Genomic DNA, 22,561 nt, shown 5'->3' on the forward strand with positions numbered 1-22,561 from the left:
GTTTTCCCTTGAAGAACGGCTCACACCACAGGAATGACATTCATTCTGAATTTTGAATTTAAAATGCTTAAATGACCAGTAAATAAAGCACAACCAACAAACTGAAAAGCCACGTTTCCTGATCGTGTTGTTATGGATTTGGCTGTTTGGTTATTGTAATGTGTAGATAATGCTTGGCTTTGTTTAGGTTACATTAAATTCATGAAATGCTTTGTTTTGAATAAATCTTCTGTTACAATAAATTCATATAAACATACATAAAAAAGTGCATTCTACCGTCTAAGTGATATATAGACATTATACATTTGGATTTTAGGCGAAGAAGAGTTGGGAGTAACTTGCTTTTCGATTTAAGCTTTCTTTCCATTGTCGTCATAATATCACAAGACCAGAGCTTAGATATGTAATCACAATCAATATCAGCTGTATATTTGGCTTCTCAGCTATTCCCACATTTAAATTTTAGTCAGCTTCTAACATTATGATGTAAAATATTTTCTACAGCTCTCGGAAGACATTTTTGTCACATCCTTTCATTTCACCACCCCACAGCCCCCAATCACAAGCACTAAACTGCATGCAGAATGATTTCTGTGTGTGAAATTTCTCGTTCCCTCCTGAACAAACACTGCATTGCTTTGCTGTGATATCAGACTAACAGTGCAAAGGAGATGCTGTGTGACTGGGTACAACATAAATGTCAACATCGTGATTTACCGCTAATGAGATGGCACCTGTGAAAAGAGGGAAGGAAACTTTTGTTGTGGAGAACACACAAAAACACACTGATGTGCTGCTTTTGAGAGTTGACAAGGAAACGCTCAAAGGGATCAAATTATTTTACATCTCATACATATGCATGTCTCCAATAAAGTGTTCCACTTTGTTTATTTACACTGTGCTAGGGTTGTGAATACAGCTGAGATGAAGGGGAATAGAAAGCGTAACAGTGCATCAAAAATACGTGCAATCTGAAGCATCTTCACATTGCATTAACGTAACTGGAGTCCTTGGGTTTGTATTGACCCAGTTGATTGCACTAGTTGTCAAGCCCAACCATGCACTGTCAGAGACATCATGACTACTACTATCAGTGCAAACATCAGCAAGTGTTACTCTACAGAATAACAAATGATCTCAGTATTGGGAATAGTTTGTTACAGAGGCAATAAAGATTTTTCGACAAATTAATCTTATATATGTATCACATTTGAAAGGGTGTGTTCATCTTTGTTGTTTTATCTAATGGTTATGTGTCATTGCAATTACCTGGAGGTCATGCCTTTACTAAATATATACATGTTCACAGATATATGAATCAGCGAATCATCTACACACAAATGCAATAAAGCATTAACTTAAAGAATCAAATCTAAGTCAAAACAGAAAAGAAGCACAGTCAGTTCCATAAAGAGTGCAGTACGTCAGTGTCATTTTATTTGTATAGCACATGTCAAAGGAAGAGATAAATCAAAGTGCATTAAACCCCCATTTAAGCCCACAATGAAGCGAGGAAAAAAAAAATCTAAGTAAAATCAAGTGGGTTTAAGATTAGAGGCCAATTTCATACAAAGTGTCTCATCATAGTGCATTAAGAAAGAGTTTTTCATTTATATCAAAAAACAAAAATGTTTATGAAAGAAAATACATGCAGCCATAAATCAGCCGATTGTGGTAACCAGTAATGCTTTGTTACATGGGCCAGCATAATTAATACCAGTACAAAAATGTGGCAAGATTCAGTTGTGCTGTGCTGTTCCACGGACCTGTTATCATTTAGGGCTCTGACAGTAGATCTAAGTGAAGTACATGGGCTAAATATTTAATGTAAGTATTTGTTGATGTTGTAGAAAATTTACACTTGACTTGTTTTCATCCTTTCTGATGTAGTGTATATTTATCGGCAAAGTTATGGATGTATCACTTCATGAGGTTTCATGAAAGGGACTGGCAGAGCTCATTATTATAACCAATTTAAGGAAGGCTGAAGTTATTGATTGACTCTGTGAGAAAGGTGAATTGGATAGACATGAGCAGGCATTGTACAGCCAATGGTCTGAATGAGATAATTAAATACTAAAAGACAGAACTCTTGATGCTTGCCATAAGTGTTGTAACAAACATGTGTACTGCTGATTTTACTTTGAATCAGGTTGCAGTAATCTTTTCAATGAAAAGAAAAACTTCTCATCACAGTGGGATTCCCCCTTTGCTTTGTCCCGCTTCCAGCAATGTCTTCGGGACATTCTAAATATTTGATTTGGGCAGGGATTGTTTTTGGACTGCTGCTGGCTTGAGTTGCAGGGAGTTATCAGATGGACAGAACAACTAGGGATCTGCTGCCTCATACTTTCTCAATCACATAAAGACCACAAAAAAAGACAAATCCGACGTTAAAACTTCATTCCAGCTGGCTCTTGGTACCACAACTGTGACTTTAAATGGACCAGGACAGTTTCTCATATGCTCTCACTTTGATTTCAAAATACCTACCAGTAGCAGGAAAGAGAAGATGATTTTCATTGTTGTACAGCTTTCATGTTTTTTGTAATACTGGGTTTTATACCCTAAATCAATGCAGAAACACATCTGAATTCTATCTTAGTGTGGGCTTTCTTTTTACTTAATTTAAAAACCAAACCACATGCCACAGGACTACTCCAAACATCCTCAGTTATCAGACTTCCCATCTGTTACTAACAACATATGGGGCACATTAAGGAAAAACTCAGTAGGTGAAAAGCCAGTTAATAACAGATTCCTGTGTGCATCAAGCCTGTTGCCCATGTCTATTACAGGTTTCAATAAAAACTGTCAATTTGAAAGTAAGTTTTTCCTCTTTCAGCACCTCTCCTGCCTGCTTTCAATGTATACACACAACTTTAGGCTTTCAAGTGCCTTCAAGTGTAGTGTACAGTGAGAGCAGTAGTGAATTCACTATTCAGCATTTTCTGTTTCCAGTAAACTGAATAATAAAATTGGAAGATATCCATCCCAAACAACCCACACCCAGTGCAATGCAAGCCTTTGCTAAACACAAATATGTGGTTTCTGTTGCCCTCTTATGGAGGATTTAGATCAAGGTTATCCTCAGACAGATAAGCATTAGTATATTTCTTATTATAGCTTCTTAATTAAAACAATTCAGAGAATTAAAAATTAAAATATTATTATTAGTAGTAATGTATTAGTTGGAGTTGCGGCAGAAGAAGTGTTCACAGCTGTCTTATGGGTAAAAGTAGCAACATCACAATGTAAAAATGTCCTGCATTCAAAAGAAGTCTATTAGCTGCTTCTAGCAATATGGAACTGGTCCCAGTTATTTTTATATTGTCAAATATCTAATTCACAGACTATGACTGATATGTTACTTATTTTAAAGTTGTTGCTGTTTGAGGTGTAGCTGCTTCTACCTACTTAATTTACTGTTGGGTTTTTTTTTTTTAACTTAAATTTCATAAAATAATTGTAGTTTTATATGTAAAATCTTAATCTGACAAGTAACAAGCAACTAGAGCTGTTCAATGAATGTCAATGGGTTAAAAGTAGAAAATATATCACTTTAAATGTGGTAAAGTTGATGCATATGCTAACAAGTAATCAAAATACCCAAATTGTAAATATAACATACGAGAGTAAAGGTGCTTAGTTTCATTCCACCACTAAGCAGCAGAAGTAGCAGAGTGTATGCCAACTTTGCTGGTTCCTCACTTGTTTTGAGGAGTTTATATTTACCAATTCAAAAACAAATACCCCTTGTTACTCCTCACATTTGAAACATCAGGGGGCAGAGCCTTTTCCTCTATGACCTCCTCCCTTCTGAACAAGCTTCCTGCCTTTGTCAGGGGAACAGACACTGTGTCAGTATTTATGGTCTGATTCAGAACTCATTTAGGACATCTGACAATCTGACTAACCACCCATTCCTTTCCCTTTCTAAACTTCCCTGGACTTTTGGATACTGTTTGAATTGTAGACTGCCATGTTGCACATAAGCCTCATCTCCTGGAATTTATTTTTACTGCTCTCCACCTCCAAATTCGCAAAAATATTTTACTGCTTTGTTACAGAAGCAGTGGACTGTGGGATTTTCAGGGTTTTTTTTTTCTGAAACGTTGAATGACTTGTAGAGACTTGCATCAAACAATTTAAAACTAACAATGAAAACAAAAATACAATTACAAATATGTGAAAAATAACTCCTCACTTGTTTTTAACTTGATAACCCTGAATTATATACATACATTATAGAACCTTTTGGCTGCTATTGAATTAATTCAATTTTCTCTAAGCATTCAAAGATGTATGGCTGCTATGCAGCTTCCTGTGTTTGGTTTCAGGTGTTAAAATAACATATCACATCACAATGAATTTTATTTTCCTGACTATAAGAGACTGCACATAGTTCAGTCGATCACTTTCGGTCAACAAAAACACAAACCACAACTTCCCCCAAACTTCTCCCATTAAATCTCCCCCTTTAGTAGAATAGTTTTAACCCTACATTTTTGCCCATGGCTCCATCTTGTGGTGAAATAATGTAAATGATTAATAAGCTATTAGTCTAAAGTCATTTCATTTATGAGCTAAAACATGAGGCGTCTTAAAAGTGAAATTTTGCAAGCAACTTTGGTTTATTAATGTTTTGATTGTGATTACAGAAAAATGTGAAGCAATCATGTGCTGCAGCTGGAAATCATTTGAGCAGCATTCCCTGACCTTTGAAGTTAAGATGGTAACTTTGATATTAGACTATCAGAATTAAGTTCAACAACAAATCAGGAAAGTTTGTATTTCAAGAAGCACTACATTGATGTTAAGAGCTCGACTACTAGCCTAAATATATGTTCAGTTTTAATTTGTGTCAAAGCTACAGGGTCCAAGACACCAAATATTAAGTTATGATCAAATTGACTCTTTTTATAGAATTTATTAATGGAGGATTTAGATTGGTGCTCATCAGCGCTTTTTCAGGAGGCCAATAGTTCGCCAGTCCTTGCATACAGACAGCATGAAACAAGTAGCCTATATCACAATTAGTAAATAAAGCCCATTGTCCCCAACCTCCTGGTATTTATGTTTGTAATATGAATAAAACAGAACTTTTTTTCTTGATTCCAGAATTAATAATTGTCGATTATTTTGAAATACCTCAGGTATCCTTGTAATCCCAATGAAACATTGTGATATTTGACAACATACAAATAACATACTTGAACTTGAATTGATCTCACTATGATGCTAGTAATGTTCCTAGTCCATGATAATCGACGTTTTAAGATTGTAAATGTTGTATTCAATTTATGTTCAATTATGAACACAATAAAATTAACCCAACTTCACACCAGATGTGGTCCATATATACAGCCTATGGTCCAGACACCAGTTAACAGGAAGTAAAGTTGTGTCTAGTTCGAGTGCTCCTGGTAAAGTTCAAACTCGCTCCCCACATTTTAATACTATGAACTCTATCAATTCTATACTAAGAGAAACTCTTATTCCGACTTCTGAGATTCTGCGGTTTGTTCATTTCGTCATTCACTTTGTCTTTTCGCATTTCCAGTCCCCGGAAAACGTCTACTATGCAAAACAGTGAACCGGGAAACCAGGGAAATGTCGCACAAGTCTTGATATTGCTAACAACCTGTAGTTTTGTACATCCTGCAAAAGACGCACGTAATCGCGGCATGGTACCACACGATTAAAATATAAATATGTTTATTTCTAGTGGACAGAGGTTGGTAGCTTCTACATGGTCAACGAAAGCACGTTTTCCGCTTCTGGGTCAGCACTTGAAATCACCACTCCGCCCAGATTCCAGTTTTCCGTCCGTCTTGCTCCACAGACACGTTTCCCTCCGTGAAGCGGCGCTGAGCTGCGGCCTGTCAGCGGCCTGTCAGCGGCCCAGCCCGCCCTGCAGGAGGACACTCACACCAGTGACTCTACTGACAGCAGGGTTTCAGAAGTTGCACTAGTCAGCCAGTGTTCGCGTCGACTGATAAATTCTCCGGGATCCCTCCGTGACATAGAGCTGCCATTTTGTTGGGAACAACTTCACAAAAATCTTTACTTAACTCTGTAAAGCCACAGTGAGCTTCAGTTTAACCGGAGACACAGTGGGTTGTATTTCTCTCGTGAAATAAATAGTTTCGGGCGCCTTTCTCTGCAGAAAAGCGTGTAAGTGCTGTTTTGACCAATCAGTTGTGGAGCCTCTAGCTGAGGGGTATAAATCTGAGGCGGTTGCCGTAGACACGTCTGCTACTGAAGAGTTGAACGCAAGAGCCTGTGGTATCTTGGAAGGTAATGCTAGCACGGTAATGCTCCCCAAAAATGCCTGGTTTGCATAAGGTAACCTCATAAGTAAGGTAGCTGGTGTTTCTACTGGCTAATGAGTCAAATATTTGCGAGAGCTGACATAAGTTGGGAGCTTGTGACGCTAACGTTTGACATCTCAACAGGGAACCTAGCGTTGACTGTTAGCTATGCTAACGTTAGGTGCTTGCGTGTTTGAAAAATGCACCTGACAAGACGTGTCAGGCGAAAAGGTGAAAATAACTATCATTGGTTACTGAGAGTCGACTGCTAGGTAGCTGGCAGGCAGGCTTCGGCGAAGGCGTCTGGCAGTGCTGACATTTTCCACAACTGCAGTAGCATGTTAGCTAACGTCGCTGGGTCGGCTCAAAGGTTGCCGCTGCGTCGGTGCCACAATTTGTCACAGCAACAGAAATTTGAAAGCGGGGCTCTGACAGCCAGCCCTCCCTGCCCTTCACTGCCCGGTGTGCAGCCATGCTCCCAGCCCTCTGTGCTACATGTGCAGTGGGCGTGGTGGGGGCTTCACGTGTTGGCTCCAGCGCTGTCAACAGTGCAGCATGCAGCCATGCGTGCCGTTCAAAACTGTGCGTAACCCACTTCATGGCTTCATGAATTGGTTTGTTGATCTTTTAAGTCAGCTTTCAACTCTCTAAATGCCGTACGCGTCTCTGTGTTGCACAAACCTCGCGATTGTCGTACTCATTAGCTGGCTTAATTTTTTAAATACTGGTATTATACTGGTTCCCTATGCACCGCCCCATGTGTCCTTGATAAAGATGGAAAGATTGACTCGAAATTGAACTGTATCGCAAATTAGCGTTTTTTAAATGTGCGGTGCAGCATTAAAACACGGGGCATGTGATAGTGAAAGTGATGGACCGCTTACATGTAACACAACTGGAGGAGTGGCAGGGTGACGTAAATCTGTTCAAGCCATAATGCAACCAGTGACACGATGATATGCAGTTGTGTGTTTACAATGATGGCTGATTGTGAGTGTTTAATAGAAGATGAGAAGCTGGACTTGTTACTGGATATTTGTTTTTCTTCTGACGTGTTTTCTTCATCCCTCTTTGTAATTTAAATTTTATTCCAGATCAGGAATAGACATGCAGGACCAGCTTTTGTAAGACACTTGTTGTTTTGACAACAGAATGCAACAGTTTACACTTGGTATGTATTTAATTTAAACTGCATTGTCTCACAGTGCCCATGGCTGAATGTTTACTGTGTAATGGTTTTCCATTGGTTGGCTTCAAGGCAGCTGCCACAGGAGTTTTAATAACTTTGGCATGAATCTTTGATCTTTCCACTTCCTTTGCCTTGTGCACAGCCAACAGTGCTCATTTTAATGTCTCCAATATCTGTGATGAAGTTACTGATCTGAGTGTGCAAGTGAAACTTGCGTGTGAGACTTTCCACATTAACAGCATCCCTGATGAATTTTTGTTATTACCAAACACTTGTCTACCAAAGGGTATTTTGCATTGTCCAGTGTCTGTCAAAACCACAAATTGTTTCAAGCAGCCATCTTTCTGGCAAAACAGATGACCTTAATCCATCAGGCTATTTTTCGTAAGGCTGACGCAATAGTGCATTTTTGCAGTAACACCACCTTTTTATGGTGGGAACATGTTGATTCATTCACTGGGAGTCGAACAGCATTTGTATTTACTACCATGTTACTTTTGATGGTTGGACAATAAGAGTTTTACAGTGATCAGAGGATAATTTGTTTGATCTGGAGCTATCTCTAGATAGTTGTTTGTCAGATAGAAAACAGTCTACAATCCCCCGCGCATGCCATGCTTTTACAGTAGGATTGTGACACATTGTAGCTTTGTAATGAATTAAACTCTATGCCAAGTGTTTATTTTCATTATCTGTTATCTGTTGATTAGGTTTTCAATAAATTGATTTATCATTTAGTCTATGCACTTCACTGTTATTTTTAGTACCCCAAACAATAGTGAATTCCTTGCCAGACCAGCATCTGGCAAGAAATTCAGCTCTGTCTTCTGATATCATGACACAATATCGTGGATGTTTGTATTGCGCGTTTCTTCTATATTCAAAAAGATGACAATTCTTTTTTTAAATTAATACTTTTTGTACAAAATAATTGAATGTCAAATAGCATATGACCCCCAATTTCCCAACTGAATGACAAACTCATTACCAGGTCATTGTAGACTGTCAGAGCTCATCATTTAGTCACTGAAGTGTGGGTCATACGCTGCTTGAAATTCACCAGATTTTTTTGCACCTACATGCACCAAACAAAAGGACCAAAGTAAGACATGCTGGACTTCACTGGATTTATTCATGTATGAAAGTGTTATGTTCATTTGTCGTATTTAAAAACATAAAATAAAATGCAACAAAGAAACCGGACTTGCAATGGTAAATTATTTGGGTTGGGTTACAGTTGAAAATAACTTTTGATTGAGGCAGGTTGTGTAGCTCCACCTTTTTGAACCTGCTTGGCTGTTTGCATTATTAACCTTAAAAGTAGTTAAACTGCTTTTTGCTATTTTATCAGTTTTAGAATTCTTTTGAACAGCAAGCTTCAAATTCTAAATTTATTCTAAAATATTACATTTGTATTCAAACAATCCTTTAAGGTTATTATGACCCCAGTCATGTGAACATACAGGAAGCCAAACCTGTAGCTCAGCCTACTTGAACAAATTTTTTGCATAATTATATGAGTAGTGGGCTCCTACAGACAGTGTTTGTGAGACATATTGTACATAGTATGTAGATAGTATGTGGATGTATACTTAGTAGTAGTAGTAGTAGTAGTAGTAGTAGTGCATGATATTTCCCCTTCATTATTTTATCACTACCTTTTTGAAGAGTTAGTGTTGTATCTTGGTTCAATATTGACATGCGGGCTGGTACACTTTCTGAGAGATGCTGTAGGTGGCGGTATTATGTTTTGGAAAGACACTTCTTGTGTGCATCCACCATGTTCTTCAGTGTGTTGATGTCCATTTAAGTGGCATTGTGAATATGTCATTACAGGTGATATTGACTATAATCATTAACAAGCTATTTTCTTACCATGCCATGTCAGAGAGATGGAGATGAGTGCTGACATTGGACATGTTTTTCCCTTTCCATTTGATCTGTTCCAAGTAGATTTAAACCTGTCAATTGTAGAATAGTGTCTGAGGCCTTCATAAAATTATATATTGAAGAATAAAGTTATTCAATAATTTTCTTGCCAACAAATCCACTGAAAATGCCAAAACCAACAATATTTTCTGACTTCCCTCCTCTGTCTGTGGTACTCAACCCTAATCCACTAGGCTCCTCCTTAAATAGTTAGTAATTTCCTAAAATAGGTTGCTACTTTCATCTGAGGATTAATACCTATTTTAAGTGATAGACAATACTTGTCAGTAGGATCAACTGTGCTTTGTCAGTTTTCATCCTTTTATAGGATTTATTGACAGTAAGAAATATAAAAGTATAAAATATCCCCAGAACTATCCTTTAAAACTTCACATTGCCAGTACATGTTGTGTTTAAGGTTGAACTTGGCAGGAATATGAATGTTCTTACCAAAGTAGTCACACTACACATACATGCTTGTTCATATTCTTAAGGATGTCAGATACAAAAAGGCAATATCATTTTCAGAACTGATGTGGTATTTATGAGAGACTCTGACTGTTTTTTTTTGTTTGTTTGTTTTTTTCAAAATGCCATTACTAATTCATATTCTTACTGAAGCACTGGACACTACTCTTCACTCCTTGTTTAGGAAAGCGTGTGATGAGCACTAAGTTGCAGCAAAGCAGAGTTCAGACAGTTTCCTCCTCGGCCTTTGGACAACACAATGTCTGATGTGAAAGCCTGTCCCACTGTGAGTGGAAATCCTCCTCCACCAGAGTTCTTTGATCCCAAGAAACCTGGACGTGTAACCAATCAGCTACAGTATCTCGAGAAGGTGGTGATCAAAGCTTTGTGGAGGCATCACTTTTCATGGCCCTTTCGCCAGCCTGTTGATGCAGTAGCACTGCGTCTCCCAGTAAGTTATAGAAACGTCATTTACAGACAAGTTGGAGCGTCACTGCCTGACTGTAAATGTTATACTGACATTTGTAATCATGGGTTTTCTTTCTGGGTGCCAGTTAAACTACAGTAACACACTTTGTCTTGATGGATAAGTTCCATTACACTGCAATCTGGAAAGGAATGACTTTAACAACAGTGTTTTCATTGCCTTTCAGGACTATTATTCAATTATTACAAATCCTATGGACCTGGGCACTATTAAGAAGCGTCTTCAGAACAAATATTACTGCAAAGCACTTGATTGTATACAAGACTTCAACACCATGTTTACTAACTGCTATATGTACAACCGGGTAAGAGTGCTTTTTGTTGTGCCGTACAACATGTATGTACAGCTGTAAATGACATATAGAGGATTAGCTGTGAGGAACTTTTGTGATGTGAAAGCAGGTCTGTAAACTGACATGATTTTCACTTATCCCTTTTACTGTTCTGTCATATCGTGATGCAAATGAGGTAGTTTACATTCACCCACCCAGAATCACACAGCTGAAGATTGTTTTCAAGTATTTCTGCACTAGACAACATTGTCATGAGATGCATGTCATACTACATGCTTTTACTTTGTTGTAAAATTACATTTACATTACATAACAGTACATTTTCTCTCCACAGCCTGGAGATGACATTGTTTTTATGGCACAGACGCTGGAGAAGCTTTTTTTGCAGAAGGTGTCCCAAATGCCTAAGGAAGAGTGTGAAATTACAACAGTCAATACAACAGAGCCAGTGAAAGCGAGAAAGACGAACACAGGTATATTTCACAATAAAATCTCCTTGAAACATGATCTAACATTACATATTTATTGTAATTGATACGTTAGATTGTTGGTCTATATAACTGTGTTTTCACAGACATTTTATGCAGCCTTATCATTTTTTCAAATAAGAAATCAATAATCTAAACACCCACAAATACTGCTATGTTAGAACGAAAGTCTTGGCAGTAATGTTTTCTGAACACTTCTTGTGCTCATTTATTTACCATCTAAAACTGTACCCATTGGTTGTGCCCTTGACCTCTTGTCACACAGGTGCATTAAAGCAGAGATCCCTTGTGTCAGAAGTTGTTCTCCAACAGACAGTGACAGTGATACCTCCTGATGTGCCTCGATCCATCCCACCCATACAGCTCTCTGCACAAATTGATGCAACAGTAAGTACTTGGTTGCAAGCAGTTTGCACATTATACATGTTGAATTGAACTGAAGACATCAACTGTCTTATAGTGTGAAAACGTTCAGAAAAGAGTTTTTTGTCATTTTGGCTTCATTGTTGTTATGACTGGCTATCATACAGTTTATGACTCAGTTCTGATGCTTGGCTTTATATTTCAGTAGGGAAAGACATCAAAATATGTTGACGGGAAAATCTCATTTTATTTTGATTGATCATAAATTACATTTTCCATTTTTATTAAAAGCTAAGATAAATGTTTTTACACTTGAGTTGCATTAGCTCATTCTGTGGTGGCTGGACCAAAAACATCACACTCCATCCATATCTCACTACAATAAATGCTTCATCATGTTAGACAGACTGTCCACTGGATGAAATTAGTGAAAGTGGTGGAGTCTCAAAAACTTTAATTATTTATGGTATTGTAGCCAATGATATGAAATCACAATGCAAATTGTAATGTTCACATTTCGCCTTGAATTAACATTTAAATGTGAAACACAAATAGTAAAGTCTTTGCCCCACTGCTTTGTCTAACTAATGTAGTGATTTACTGTTTCTGTTCAACCTTTTCCCCAAATATTCAGATGAAAAAAGGTTTTAAGAGGAAAGCAAACCCCACAACCTCCACCACCTCAGCGATCACCATCACTGAGGCATCCCCTGCTGAGGAGCAGTCAGCACCTTGTACTTTATCCTCCAGAAGAGGCAGTGGCCGGCCCATCAAACCTCCAAAGAAAGACTTGCCTGCGATTGAGGGAAAGAAGGTCAGACTGTCTGAGCAGCTCAGGTACTGCAGTGACATCCTAAGGGAGATGCTCTCAAAGAGGCACTATGCATATGCATGGCCCTTTTATACCCCGGTTGATGCGGTTGCTTTGGGCTTGCATGACTACCATGACATCATCAAGCAGCCTATGGACCTAAGCACTATCAGGGTAAAACGATTATGATGACAATTAATTTGAGTATATAACATTATTTTCAGTATAGGTCAAATCAGTTTTACTGACACAAAGTGTTATTTCTTCAGAAAAAAATGGATCACCGAGAGTATGCAAATGCAAAGGAATTTGCTGCTGATATGCGACTGATGTTCTCCAACTGTTACAAATACAATCCACCATCACACGAGGTGGTCTACATGGCAAGAAAGCTACAGGTATAGATTTATCCATTCATTTATTTTTGTACTGTTCTACCAAATCAGTAAGGCAGTACTAAAGGTATCATATGGAGTTTTTGTAGATAAAGTTTCATTTTTGTACCTCCACACCAGCAACAGTGAGAGCCAGAGGCATATTGTTTTCGGGTTGTCCAGCTGTCCGTCCATCCATCCCTCCATCCGTCCCATATTTGTGGACGCGACATCTCAGTTACACCTTGACGAAACTTTGACACAAACATTCATTAGGACTCAAGGATGAACTGATTAGATTTTGGTGGCCAAAGGTCAAGGTCACGGTGACCTCAGAAAATGGTTTTGGCCTTGTGAACGCAATATCCTGAGAACTCTTTAAGGGAATCCATTTACATTTGGCACAACTGTCCACTGGGACTCAAGGATGAACTGATTAGATTTTGGTGGTCAAAGGTCAAGGTCAGTATGACAGCACAATTAGGACAAAATTTCACACCAATGGTTTTTATTTTATATGACTCTGGATAAACAAGGATGTAATCTGGAAGTAGTCTGAGTGGTGGGGGCATACAACCGCAAGGCGGTAATTCTAGTTTGTGAGTTTTGGTCTGTCACCAAAATACATTGTGTGTATCCATAAAGTCTATTAAACATGTTAGATATATTTTCTTCCTCATAAAGCATTTGCAGTAATTACTTTTAGAAGAATTTAAAACCTTCATAGCTTACATCCATGTTAGTTTGCTAGCAGTGACCATTTTTATGGGGAAGGTGTCTCTGTTCTCTTAGCTTGTCTATGCACACTGTCAGTATGGATGTCATTAAGTAAATGTAGTCTTTACTGCTTATTTGTTCAATGTTTGCAATCATTGTTCAGTACGGATCTTTTGCACTATTTTAAAGAGTGCTCTGGGTCATATTACAACTGACGTACCTGAACATAAACATACATATAACATAAAGAACAGGTCAGGAATGCATTGCCTATGGACCATGTTGATTGAAGTCTTTCAATTAATTCTATAAAAAATGTTTGTGTTTGCATCAACAGGAAATTTTTGAGGCTCGTTATCTGAAGGTTCCACAAGAACCAGAGGGTGGCTCCATACCTCGTCAGAGAATTATCAAGGGAAAAGGAGACAGAGTTGGCAGTCTGTCAACTTCAGCAAGTTCTGAAAGTGAAAGTTCCTCAGAGTCAGAAAGTTCATCTGAAGAGGTGGCCATGCAGCTGGCCAACCTAGAGGAGCAGGTAGGTATCAGAAATGCCAGTAATGGTGCGACTGGCTTTTGAGAAGTTCCTCACTTCAGTGCATTTCACCATATTGTCTCATTAATGGTTGACTTTTCAGTTGAAAGCTGTCAGTGATCAGCTGAAGAAACTTACCCAGGACCCCCTGATGAAACCAAAGAAAAAAGACAAGTTGAAAAAGGAAAAAAGGAAGAAAGAAAAAGATATTGCTCGACTAAAGCACAAATCCTCAAAATACCAATCTATTGTAGAAAAAATCACCAACAGCAAGAGCTCTTCTTTGTGAGTGCTCATTTAATATGTTTACATTTAATATGGTAGTGATGAATGGAGTATGCTACAATATGTACTATGTATAATACTAGATGTTTTCTATGTATGTCTAGGCCTGGCAACAAACACAATATTCACAGAGTACCCATAAAATGTGAGGATGAGGTCGCAACAATACCAATGACTTACCAGGAGAAGAAGCAGTTGAAAGAGGACATCGACAAGCTGCCTGGTGACAAACTGGGCAAGTTGGTTAAGATCATTCATGCCAGGGAGTCTTGTCTGCGAGGTTCGTCTCTAGAGGATATTGAGATTGACTTTGGAGTGCTCAAGCCTTCCACACTGAGAGCCCTGCAGAGGTTTGTCGCAACATATCTGAGGAAATGCAACAAAAACATTAACAGTAAGTACAACTCAGTCCTGCTCTGCCTGAACTTTTCTCTGTCAACAAATACAACTTATATTACTGTTAGTTTAATTGGTATGATAAAGGCTTTTGTCATTTAACTTTACTAAAATAATGGAAATTTCTTATTTCTTCTTTCCTGCAGAAAAAAAGCTGAAGCCCACAGAAGGAATACAGACTGGGAAACTAAAGGATTCTGGGAGACCTGCGGTTGTCAGTAAAGAGCTAAACTTGATAAAGAAAAAAAAGACAGAAGGTAAGACCTGAATTTCATTAAAATTGTAACAGTCAAAGTTACACTTCCAAGAGTGGGGCACTGAGTGTAAAAATTATAATTTGCTTTTTTTTTTTGTTAACAGCTAAATCCATGGCATCTCCTGACCTCAGCTGCCTGTCACACCTCAGTGACAGTAGCAGCAGCAGCAGCAGCAACAGCAGCAGCTCGTCATCCAGCTCTGACAGCAACAGCAGCAGTAGTAGTCATTCTAGCACCTCTGAGAGCAGTGACTCTGAATCAGGTTAGCTGCTCTCTTCAGCATTCTGCCCTCATCTACCTTCATTTCCCCTTCCCTCCTTCCTCTTTAAAATAGACAATGAGCTGTGGGCAGGATTCACCTGGGTGCCTTATCACTACCCTTTTACTCCGGTTTTACTCCAAACATTAAATTATTTGATATTTTTGCACATTAATCAGGTGTTTGCTCTCTGTTTTCATTTCCCACACACTTTTTATAATCTGTCTACACGGACGAGGTGCACACATCTATCCAACAGACATCTGACATTATTGTCGTGAAATATTTAAGAATGATTGTTTTATGGTAGTGGTCATCCATTTATGCTGAATATATTGCATTAGTGGTACTGAAGTGTTGACACTGGATAAGTTAGCATCAGGCTGAAGAGCAGTGTTATACTGCCCTCTTTGGTTGAAACTTTCAAGTTTCAACCAAAACTGGAGTCAACTCAGCATCACTGATGGTTGGGTGTGGTCAGATGTGTGCTCCATCACTCCTGTATGACAGTGTACTGACACATTATGGAGAACACTTCTACCCTACGACGAAGTGCAAAGTTGAAATAGAGGAGGTCAGCAAAATAAGATTTATAGCTACTGTTAAGTTGCACTTCAGCATTTGCTGTGTAGCATTGGGTCTCTTTGGATAACACAATAGCTCCTAACAGTTTACCAAAGCTGGTGCTTGCATCGCACCACCACCTAACGTGTTTCACTGAGTTTTGTTCTGTTCTTAAGAGGCTGTGCACAGAGAGCTAATGCTGCCCTATTGTCATCTTTGTATGCCAGTAAAACAAGTATATTACTGTGGTGCAGAGACCTGTTGACAAATCCAGTATGAGACGCCAACTTTTCTTTGTATATTTTCCACATACAGTCATTGCTCTGCACATAGACACTGTTGACCTGTTCTAACATGCAGGAAAGCAATGCTTTCCAAACATGCTGTGTAAGGCCTCTAATGTATGATTTTAACATAATGACATCACGTTTTGGTCAGTTTGGGGTGTGGCTGTGTAGCAGGTGAGTGGTGGCTTGATCTGTTGATGATGAGCTGAAAACTAAATTATCAACAGATCAAGAGGTTCATATAAAAATTGTAAATGTTTATTAAATAGAGAATCCAGGGGATTGTTCAATAAAAACGGTGTAGATTATATATTAAATAGTTTACCTGTTTACCTATTTATGTTCTTGTTTTCCTGGAAATAGTTGTGAGAAGGTTGCAGTATGGAAGACTTAACTGTCACTGTCATATTTACATTTACATCACATTGTGAAATTTTGTGTTTGATGAACAGTTTTAGGGGAAAAGCTCTGATGCCCGACTGTAGATTGTGAATTATTAATGTGCATGTTTTTCAGTGCCAAAAACAAAGAAGCAGAAAAGTAAAGAATCTTGCCAAAAGGTTAAGACAAAGGTAAATGCATTCACTATTTGCTTAGAGTAGTAACAACATTTATTGGAAGTTAGCCTCTCTGGTTACAGTGAAAAGTAAGAATGTAATTTCTTCTTAAGTCAAAGGTCACACGTGCTGCCTGTATTAAGCAGATAAAGGAGACAAACGTTTTGACAAAAGCCTCAGTCGAGACTTGTCAGCCTCCTCCTGCTGTGCAGCCGCTGGCAGCAGAGACTGAACGCCACCCAGCACGCCCTAATGATGAGCTGACTTTATCACCTCCAGGTAAGGCTTTGTTTATTCTTTTTGTACCTCAACTGAGAGGGAATTAAGATTTGTCAAAAAAAAGAAAAATGTATGTTAATTTCAGGAGGTTTGAAGTATATTTCTGTGAAAGTTTTCATGAAGATAATGTAAGTCAGTAAGACTGACAAATTACCCTGTGCCTCATCCTAATATTAGCTCAAATGAATGCCGGTATATGTTTATTATTATTGCTCTCTCACTGCCAGTGGCACCACATCAGAAATGTTACAATGACACCCAGTGAACGTCCCTCTGATGTCACCTGTTCACCTCAGGTTGTCTTACCCATATGCTCCGTGTCCTTCAGAACACCCCCCCCCCCCTTCCTGCTTTTGACACTGACAGTCCTTGTGTTTCATTCAGACTCTGTCTCTTGCTGCTTCTCCATAACTTCTGTTGCTTTCACTGTACAGTAACTCTTGCTGTATGTTTGTATAAACATACAGAAGCTCCTTGTCGCTCACATAGCTGCGATGTGTTGTCGTTTACTGTTCAACAGATTTGTCTGCCCTTTTATCTCCCATGGCATCTCCAGAAGTTTTGCTGGACTGGGCTGCTGCCAGATTTGAGGTACTGCTGATGAAAAAGCAAAACTTTACTCACACTGTTGGCTTTGATTGTTGCATGACACCAGGACGGAGTGGAAGATCACACAGGTCATTTTATTCACGTTTAAAGGCTGCACTGACCTGTTGTTGAACATTATGGAAGATGAGTACATGTTATAACATACATTAGGTCAAGTTACATTTAGAGAGGACACCGAGAGAAGAGAGAAACAAAACCTGCCCATTGTTTTACTGTTTTACAGTATATCCAGATTAAATGCAGTTACCTTGCTGTGTATACTGTATAATATTTAAATGGTTTGAATCAAAAGTGGTGGTGCTGCTGTGTTTGTTTGTTTTTTTGTCTTTTTCTTACTCATTTGGCAGACACTTTTATCCCTTTCTTTTTTTATCCATTTATATCCAGATTGTATAAAGAAGTGCACCAAAAGTGCATTGTGTGATTTGTTTAGGTTTTTAGGAAAGGAAATGCTCTCGGAAGAGATGCGATTTCAAGAGATTCTTGAAGATAAAGAGGGACATCCCTGCTCTGATAGAATTCAGTAGCTCGTTCCACCACCGGGGAACCACAGATAAGAACAGTGTGGACAGAGATTGCCTTGTGTGCAGGGATAGCAATGCCAGATGACATTCCCTGGAGGAACACAGTGGCTGAGAAGGGGCATAAGGCTGTATGATTGAGTTCAAGTAGATGGGTGCAGACCCAGAAGTCACTCTGAAGGCAAGCATTAGTGACTTGAATTTGGACAGCTGTTCTTCTGGTTTTGGTATGTTCTTCTCTAAAGACAGTCAAATGAGAAGTGCTTCAAGGGATGCTCCAGTGCTTTAGTGTTGCATCCCCATGTGTTGGGAATTTGCCGGAGACAGATGAATAGAAGAATGGGGAAAACTGAAGCTGTAGAGGCAAAGTTTTCCTGAGTTTTAGTCCTTTTAACAAACTCTATTAAAACTGAATCCTACAGTTTCCATGATGGAACTCAAGAACGTATATTTGTGAAATCCTCCCTATTTGATAGACATTGATGTCTTTCAGTCTCCACACTCTGCACACGGCACTTTGTAATGTAGGCTAACTGTTATAAACCTGGAATAGATAGCTCAAGATGGCAAGATAACTCTCATAACACCCTCAGGGTTTAATATTCAGACTTCACAAAGTTCCTGCAGAGCCGCAGAGGATGTTCTACAACTGTGTGTCACAGGCTCTGTAATGTTCCTCTTGACAAACAAACTCATCAGTGGTTTCTTTTTTTTTTTTAAAGGCACATCTTATCCTGTAGTGTACAATACAAAGTATTTTAAAGATCCTGCACATACGTGCTGTAGGTGCACACAGATTTTGTAAACATAATGTAATTCCCAGCATAGCTCCACCCTAATCTGGCAGGGTAATGGAAAACACTTGTGTGGGTGTGAGGTACCAATTCAGTCTTTTTTCTTTTCAGTATTTTAATTTTTATTTATATGTATTTCCAGTGATGTAAAATTAAAAGTAATTCTATTTTGTTAATGTCAACAAATGTGGCCCATCAATTTCAGTAGTTTTTTACTCTGGCTCTATCGGAGTCACGAAGGAAACAAAATCTGTTGAAGAAAAAAAAAAAAACACGGATTGGTAAAAGGTCCAAAAATAACGTTGCCTATAGTACCGTTCATTACACCATGTTGTTCTCACAATTTTATATCAAGAGAATTATATGTATATTTTTTACACAGTAATATTGTTGCTTTTTAGGGCTTGAATAATTCCAATTGATAGCAACATTGCTGTCAAACATGAAAGAGTAAGTTGACGTCAGGTTGAAATGCTGTGTTTTGCTACCATCTCTGGAAAATGTCAGGTCTTTCTTACCAATACCCAGCATCACTGATGGATGTGGTTGGGTGTGTTTAGAGGTGCGCTCTGTTGCACCTATACCCACACCCAAAAATGATGTCATGAGGCCCCAGAGTGCACCGGTACATCACTGTAGCAAGGTGAGACGTTAGACTACTGGAGGTCTGTAAGAACAAGATTTTCATGGGGTGTTGAGTTTCTCTTTAAACACGATTTTAAATGTTAAAACTGAATCTGATGTGTCAGCAGGGCCCAGTGCTGTCCCCTCTGAGAGAGAGCCCACTACAGTCCAAAGATGAGACGAGGTCCAGTAAGTCACCACAGACCCTTACTTTGACATCACTGTTTTTTAAACATTACTACTGCTTCAGAACATGAATTTGTGAAGTGATCATCCCAGGTTTCAGGTGCCCTGAGGACGTGCTTGACAGCCAGTTGACTAATGTGCCTTACACCAACACAGCAACTAAACCTGGAGAGGAGGAAAAAACCCAAATTCCCAAAAAGGTTAGCACTGTTTAACTGTGTTACTGTTACACATTACAAATATTCTGTCTGACTTGCTGAAGAATGATTCTGCAGAGCACGATGCAGAGGATGGGGTGTCATGAGGAATCAATTAAATTAAGACCCAGAGGACGAGGAATTTTTATTTAAATTGCAACATTTTTTAAAGGAACTCTAGTATGAATAACAGACCTAATTCATTTCAAATGTAAATTGGTCACCTACTGGTAAAATCAAAACAGTACAAGAACAGTGTTTTTGGAAATGGGACAATATATAATAATCTAAATATTCAGCCAAAATAATTAATATTTGATTTATTATTTAATTTGAAAATGTGTATAAAACCTTCTTTCAATTCAAACTTATACCATACAATTTATATTTTCCACCACAGGGGGGCGTCCAAGTATTGTCCATGACAACTAATGCCATTTGATGTTTCCCTGCCCACTAGTGGGCAAATAACTACAGGTGTACTGGAACCCACCACATTTGAAATAGATTGTGAGTGAACATGGTGATTTGTCTTGTTCAGGACATCGTTCTGAAAAATGCTGAGTCTTGGGCGAGACTGGTGAGACAGTCAGTCACTCCAACTGCAATCAAGTCCTCAAAGGAGAGCTTCCAGCATTTCCGGAAGGCTGCCATAGAAAAAGAGGAACGCGAAAAGGCACTGAAGAAGAAACAGATTGAAGAAAAAAAGGAGAAGGAGGCTCCTGAGAACAGCAGGTATTTCCACATAAACAGCAGCTGCATTAAATGTGTTTCTGAATTGAATTTCTTTATTTAATTTCTCAGGCTAAAATAGCTGCACTTAGACTTAGTTTAATAGCTACCACTACATTGCATGATTCAGTGTCCAAAACCTAAAAGGAAGCTAAAAGTATTTCTCTCCAGACAACTGATACCTGATTTAAACTGATAGAAACTTCTAAGCAACAAGGACATTCTCTATTTAGCCTCCCAGGCCCATGTGAAGCAGACGAAAATCCGCGGCCTGTTAAAGAGGATGCTGATTCACCAGAGAACATTTGCACAGAGGTTACCTCAGATGTGCCCAAAGATGTTGAGCAGCAAAAGCCAAAGTCTCCCAAGGAAACAGAACCTCTAACTACACAGTGCTCAGTAGATAAGGAGAGAGAGATGGCCCGTAAAAAGGAACAAGAGCGTCGCAGGCGGGAGGCTGTGAGTACCTTCTGTCCATGTTTTAGTGTGATGTTTTCTGTTGCTTGTGGTGAAATGGCATTTTAATAGTTCCTCTACGCGTCTTTCTCTCTCTGTAGATGTCTGGTATCGACATGACCATGCAGCGGGACATCATGGCTACATTTGAGCTTAACCTGGACTAAAAATCAAGTGAGATAAAAACAAAAATGTGTCCTTTGTGTAAGACTTCTGATTGTCATTTCACATAGTCAATAGTCAACAGTGGGGGAAAAAAACTATATATATAAATGTGTCTTGCCCTTAAATTGTATTTGAAATTGTTACTAAATGTCTGCACTGATGCACTCTTGAATTCGGGATTGGGGTGAAGCGTGCATGTTTTTCTGTTCTTTTCACATTTGGATGAGTCCTTGCAGCTAACAGGTGTGTATGACAAGCTAATTCATTCATCCATACACTTCAGTTAAAATGCCACATTCTTGTCTTGTTTGCTTAAATGTGCAGTGTTGTTTTGTTCTTGTGTTTAGATTATCTCAGTCAATGAACCCTAACCACCATGCCTCAATTAATCCTGACTAAAAAATGTAGACAAAACACTGGTTTGTATGTACAAGTTACAGGCACAAGTCCTGTGACTTTTTTTTTTTTTCTTTCTAAAACATTTTTGCACAAAAAAAGATTTTTTTTTTTTTTTTGCACAGAATTTTTTTTTTTTTTTTTTTTTTAAACAGAGTTTGAAGCTCGTTCTCACCAATGTTTCCAATGTGGGAACTGGTTCAATCTCAGTGCCTTATTTGCTTGACCACTTGCAAATGCCATACATTGTGTTAACTGGATATGCACTGCACTTTGTTGTTCATACAGTTCTGGCCGTTCCAAAGTTGTTTTTGGACATTATCAACATATTCTGTATGTTACCGTTTGTATATGCTAGTATAAATAAGAAATTTTTTTTTACTCAAAATAATAAAGCTATTTTCACAAAGCAACTCACATCACTTCATCATTGCATCCAGTTATAATTGCAGTGTGGTGCAGACTACAATCAATCGGGTACAGATTTTCCCCACACCCCTCTTATGAGTGCTGTGCATGATCTGTATGGAACTGATTTAAGAGGTTCAGCTACTAATGATGTCCAGGCTTCCAGATCCTGCAAAACCCATACTGAAGCCAGAGCCTAATCCCGCGGCTGTGCACCTTTCTCCTATACCGTCCTACAGACCACACCAATATCCTGCAGGCCGATGAGTAATAATTATTTATAATATAATTTATAGGCACATTTAATGGTTTATCTGCTACCTTCCCATGCAACTTTAGCCTCACACTCCCTCCACTGACTCCCAGCAGCTCAGGCCCAAAACACAAGTACTCTAATCTCAGCTTTTCACGCTTGTCTGCTTTAACCACTTGAATACAAGAAGTTTAAAAATATCCAACTGTCTGCCATGTGGTTTCTTAACTAGAGCGAAAGCAGATAACGTCTGCAGGACAGGACAGCAGGTGATATGCAGTGGTGGAGTATCTTTGGAGATGGTGAAAAATGCTCTGTCTCATGTCTAAGGTAAATGTAGCTAAATGTGGAACTGTACACTACTACGTTTCA

General features: G+C 38.7%; 1 protein-coding gene across 9 annotated transcripts; it reads left to right on the top strand.

Moving 5' to 3' along the window:
* Nucleotides 1-5,718: 5,718 nt before the first annotated feature.
* Nucleotides 5,719-22,349, top strand: brdt (bromodomain, testis-specific). 9 transcript variants are annotated; one of them, XM_071487244.1, is made up of 21 exons: nucleotides 5,719-6,300; nucleotides 7,409-7,485; nucleotides 10,085-10,351; nucleotides 10,554-10,691; nucleotides 11,014-11,152; nucleotides 11,433-11,554; nucleotides 12,165-12,515; nucleotides 12,611-12,739; nucleotides 13,770-13,967; nucleotides 14,068-14,249; nucleotides 14,354-14,643; nucleotides 14,792-14,902; nucleotides 15,006-15,164; nucleotides 16,529-16,584; nucleotides 16,683-16,848; nucleotides 17,369-17,439; nucleotides 19,522-19,585; nucleotides 19,739-19,782; nucleotides 20,321-20,514; nucleotides 20,745-20,970; nucleotides 21,069-22,349. In XM_071487244.1, the coding sequence occupies exons 3-21, from the start codon at nucleotides 10,160-10,162 to the stop codon at nucleotides 21,132-21,134; spliced, it is 2,898 nt and encodes a 965-aa protein (XP_071343345.1). In that variant the 5' UTR covers nucleotides 5,719-6,300; nucleotides 7,409-7,485; nucleotides 10,085-10,159; the 3' UTR covers nucleotides 21,135-22,349. The 9 variants fall into 9 exon arrangements, with proteins under 9 accessions (XP_071343345.1, XP_071343341.1, XP_071343338.1 ...); XM_071487240.1 differs by having other exon boundaries at nucleotides 5,720-6,314; nucleotides 19,676-19,782; nucleotides 21,069-22,348; XM_071487237.1 differs by having other exon boundaries at nucleotides 5,720-6,300; nucleotides 19,676-19,782; nucleotides 21,069-22,348.
* The last annotated feature ends 212 nt before the right edge of the window (nucleotides 22,350-22,561 follow it).

This window comes from Trachinotus anak, unplaced genomic scaffold (genome assembly GCF_046630095.1).
Source record: "Trachinotus anak isolate AG129_WGS33_773 ecotype Australia unplaced genomic scaffold, CSIRO_AGI_Tana_v1 ptg000010l, whole genome shotgun sequence".
NCBI lineage: Eukaryota > Metazoa > Chordata > Actinopteri > Carangiformes > Carangidae > Trachinotus > Trachinotus anak.

Excerpts from the sequence above, each read along its gene's own strand:
- brdt (XM_071487242.1), top strand. The coding sequence starts at position 10,160 with ATGTCTGATGTGAAAGCCTGTCCCACTGTGAGTGGAAATCCTCCTCCA. Across the intron at positions 10,352-10,553 it reads CAGTAGCACTGCGTCTCCCA|GACTATTATTCAATTATTAC; the intron begins GTAAGTTATAGA and ends ATTGCCTTTCAG. Across the intron at positions 14,903-15,005 it reads AAAGAAAAAAAAGACAGAAG|CTAAATCCATGGCATCTCCT; the intron begins GTAAGACCTGAA and ends TTTTGTTAACAG.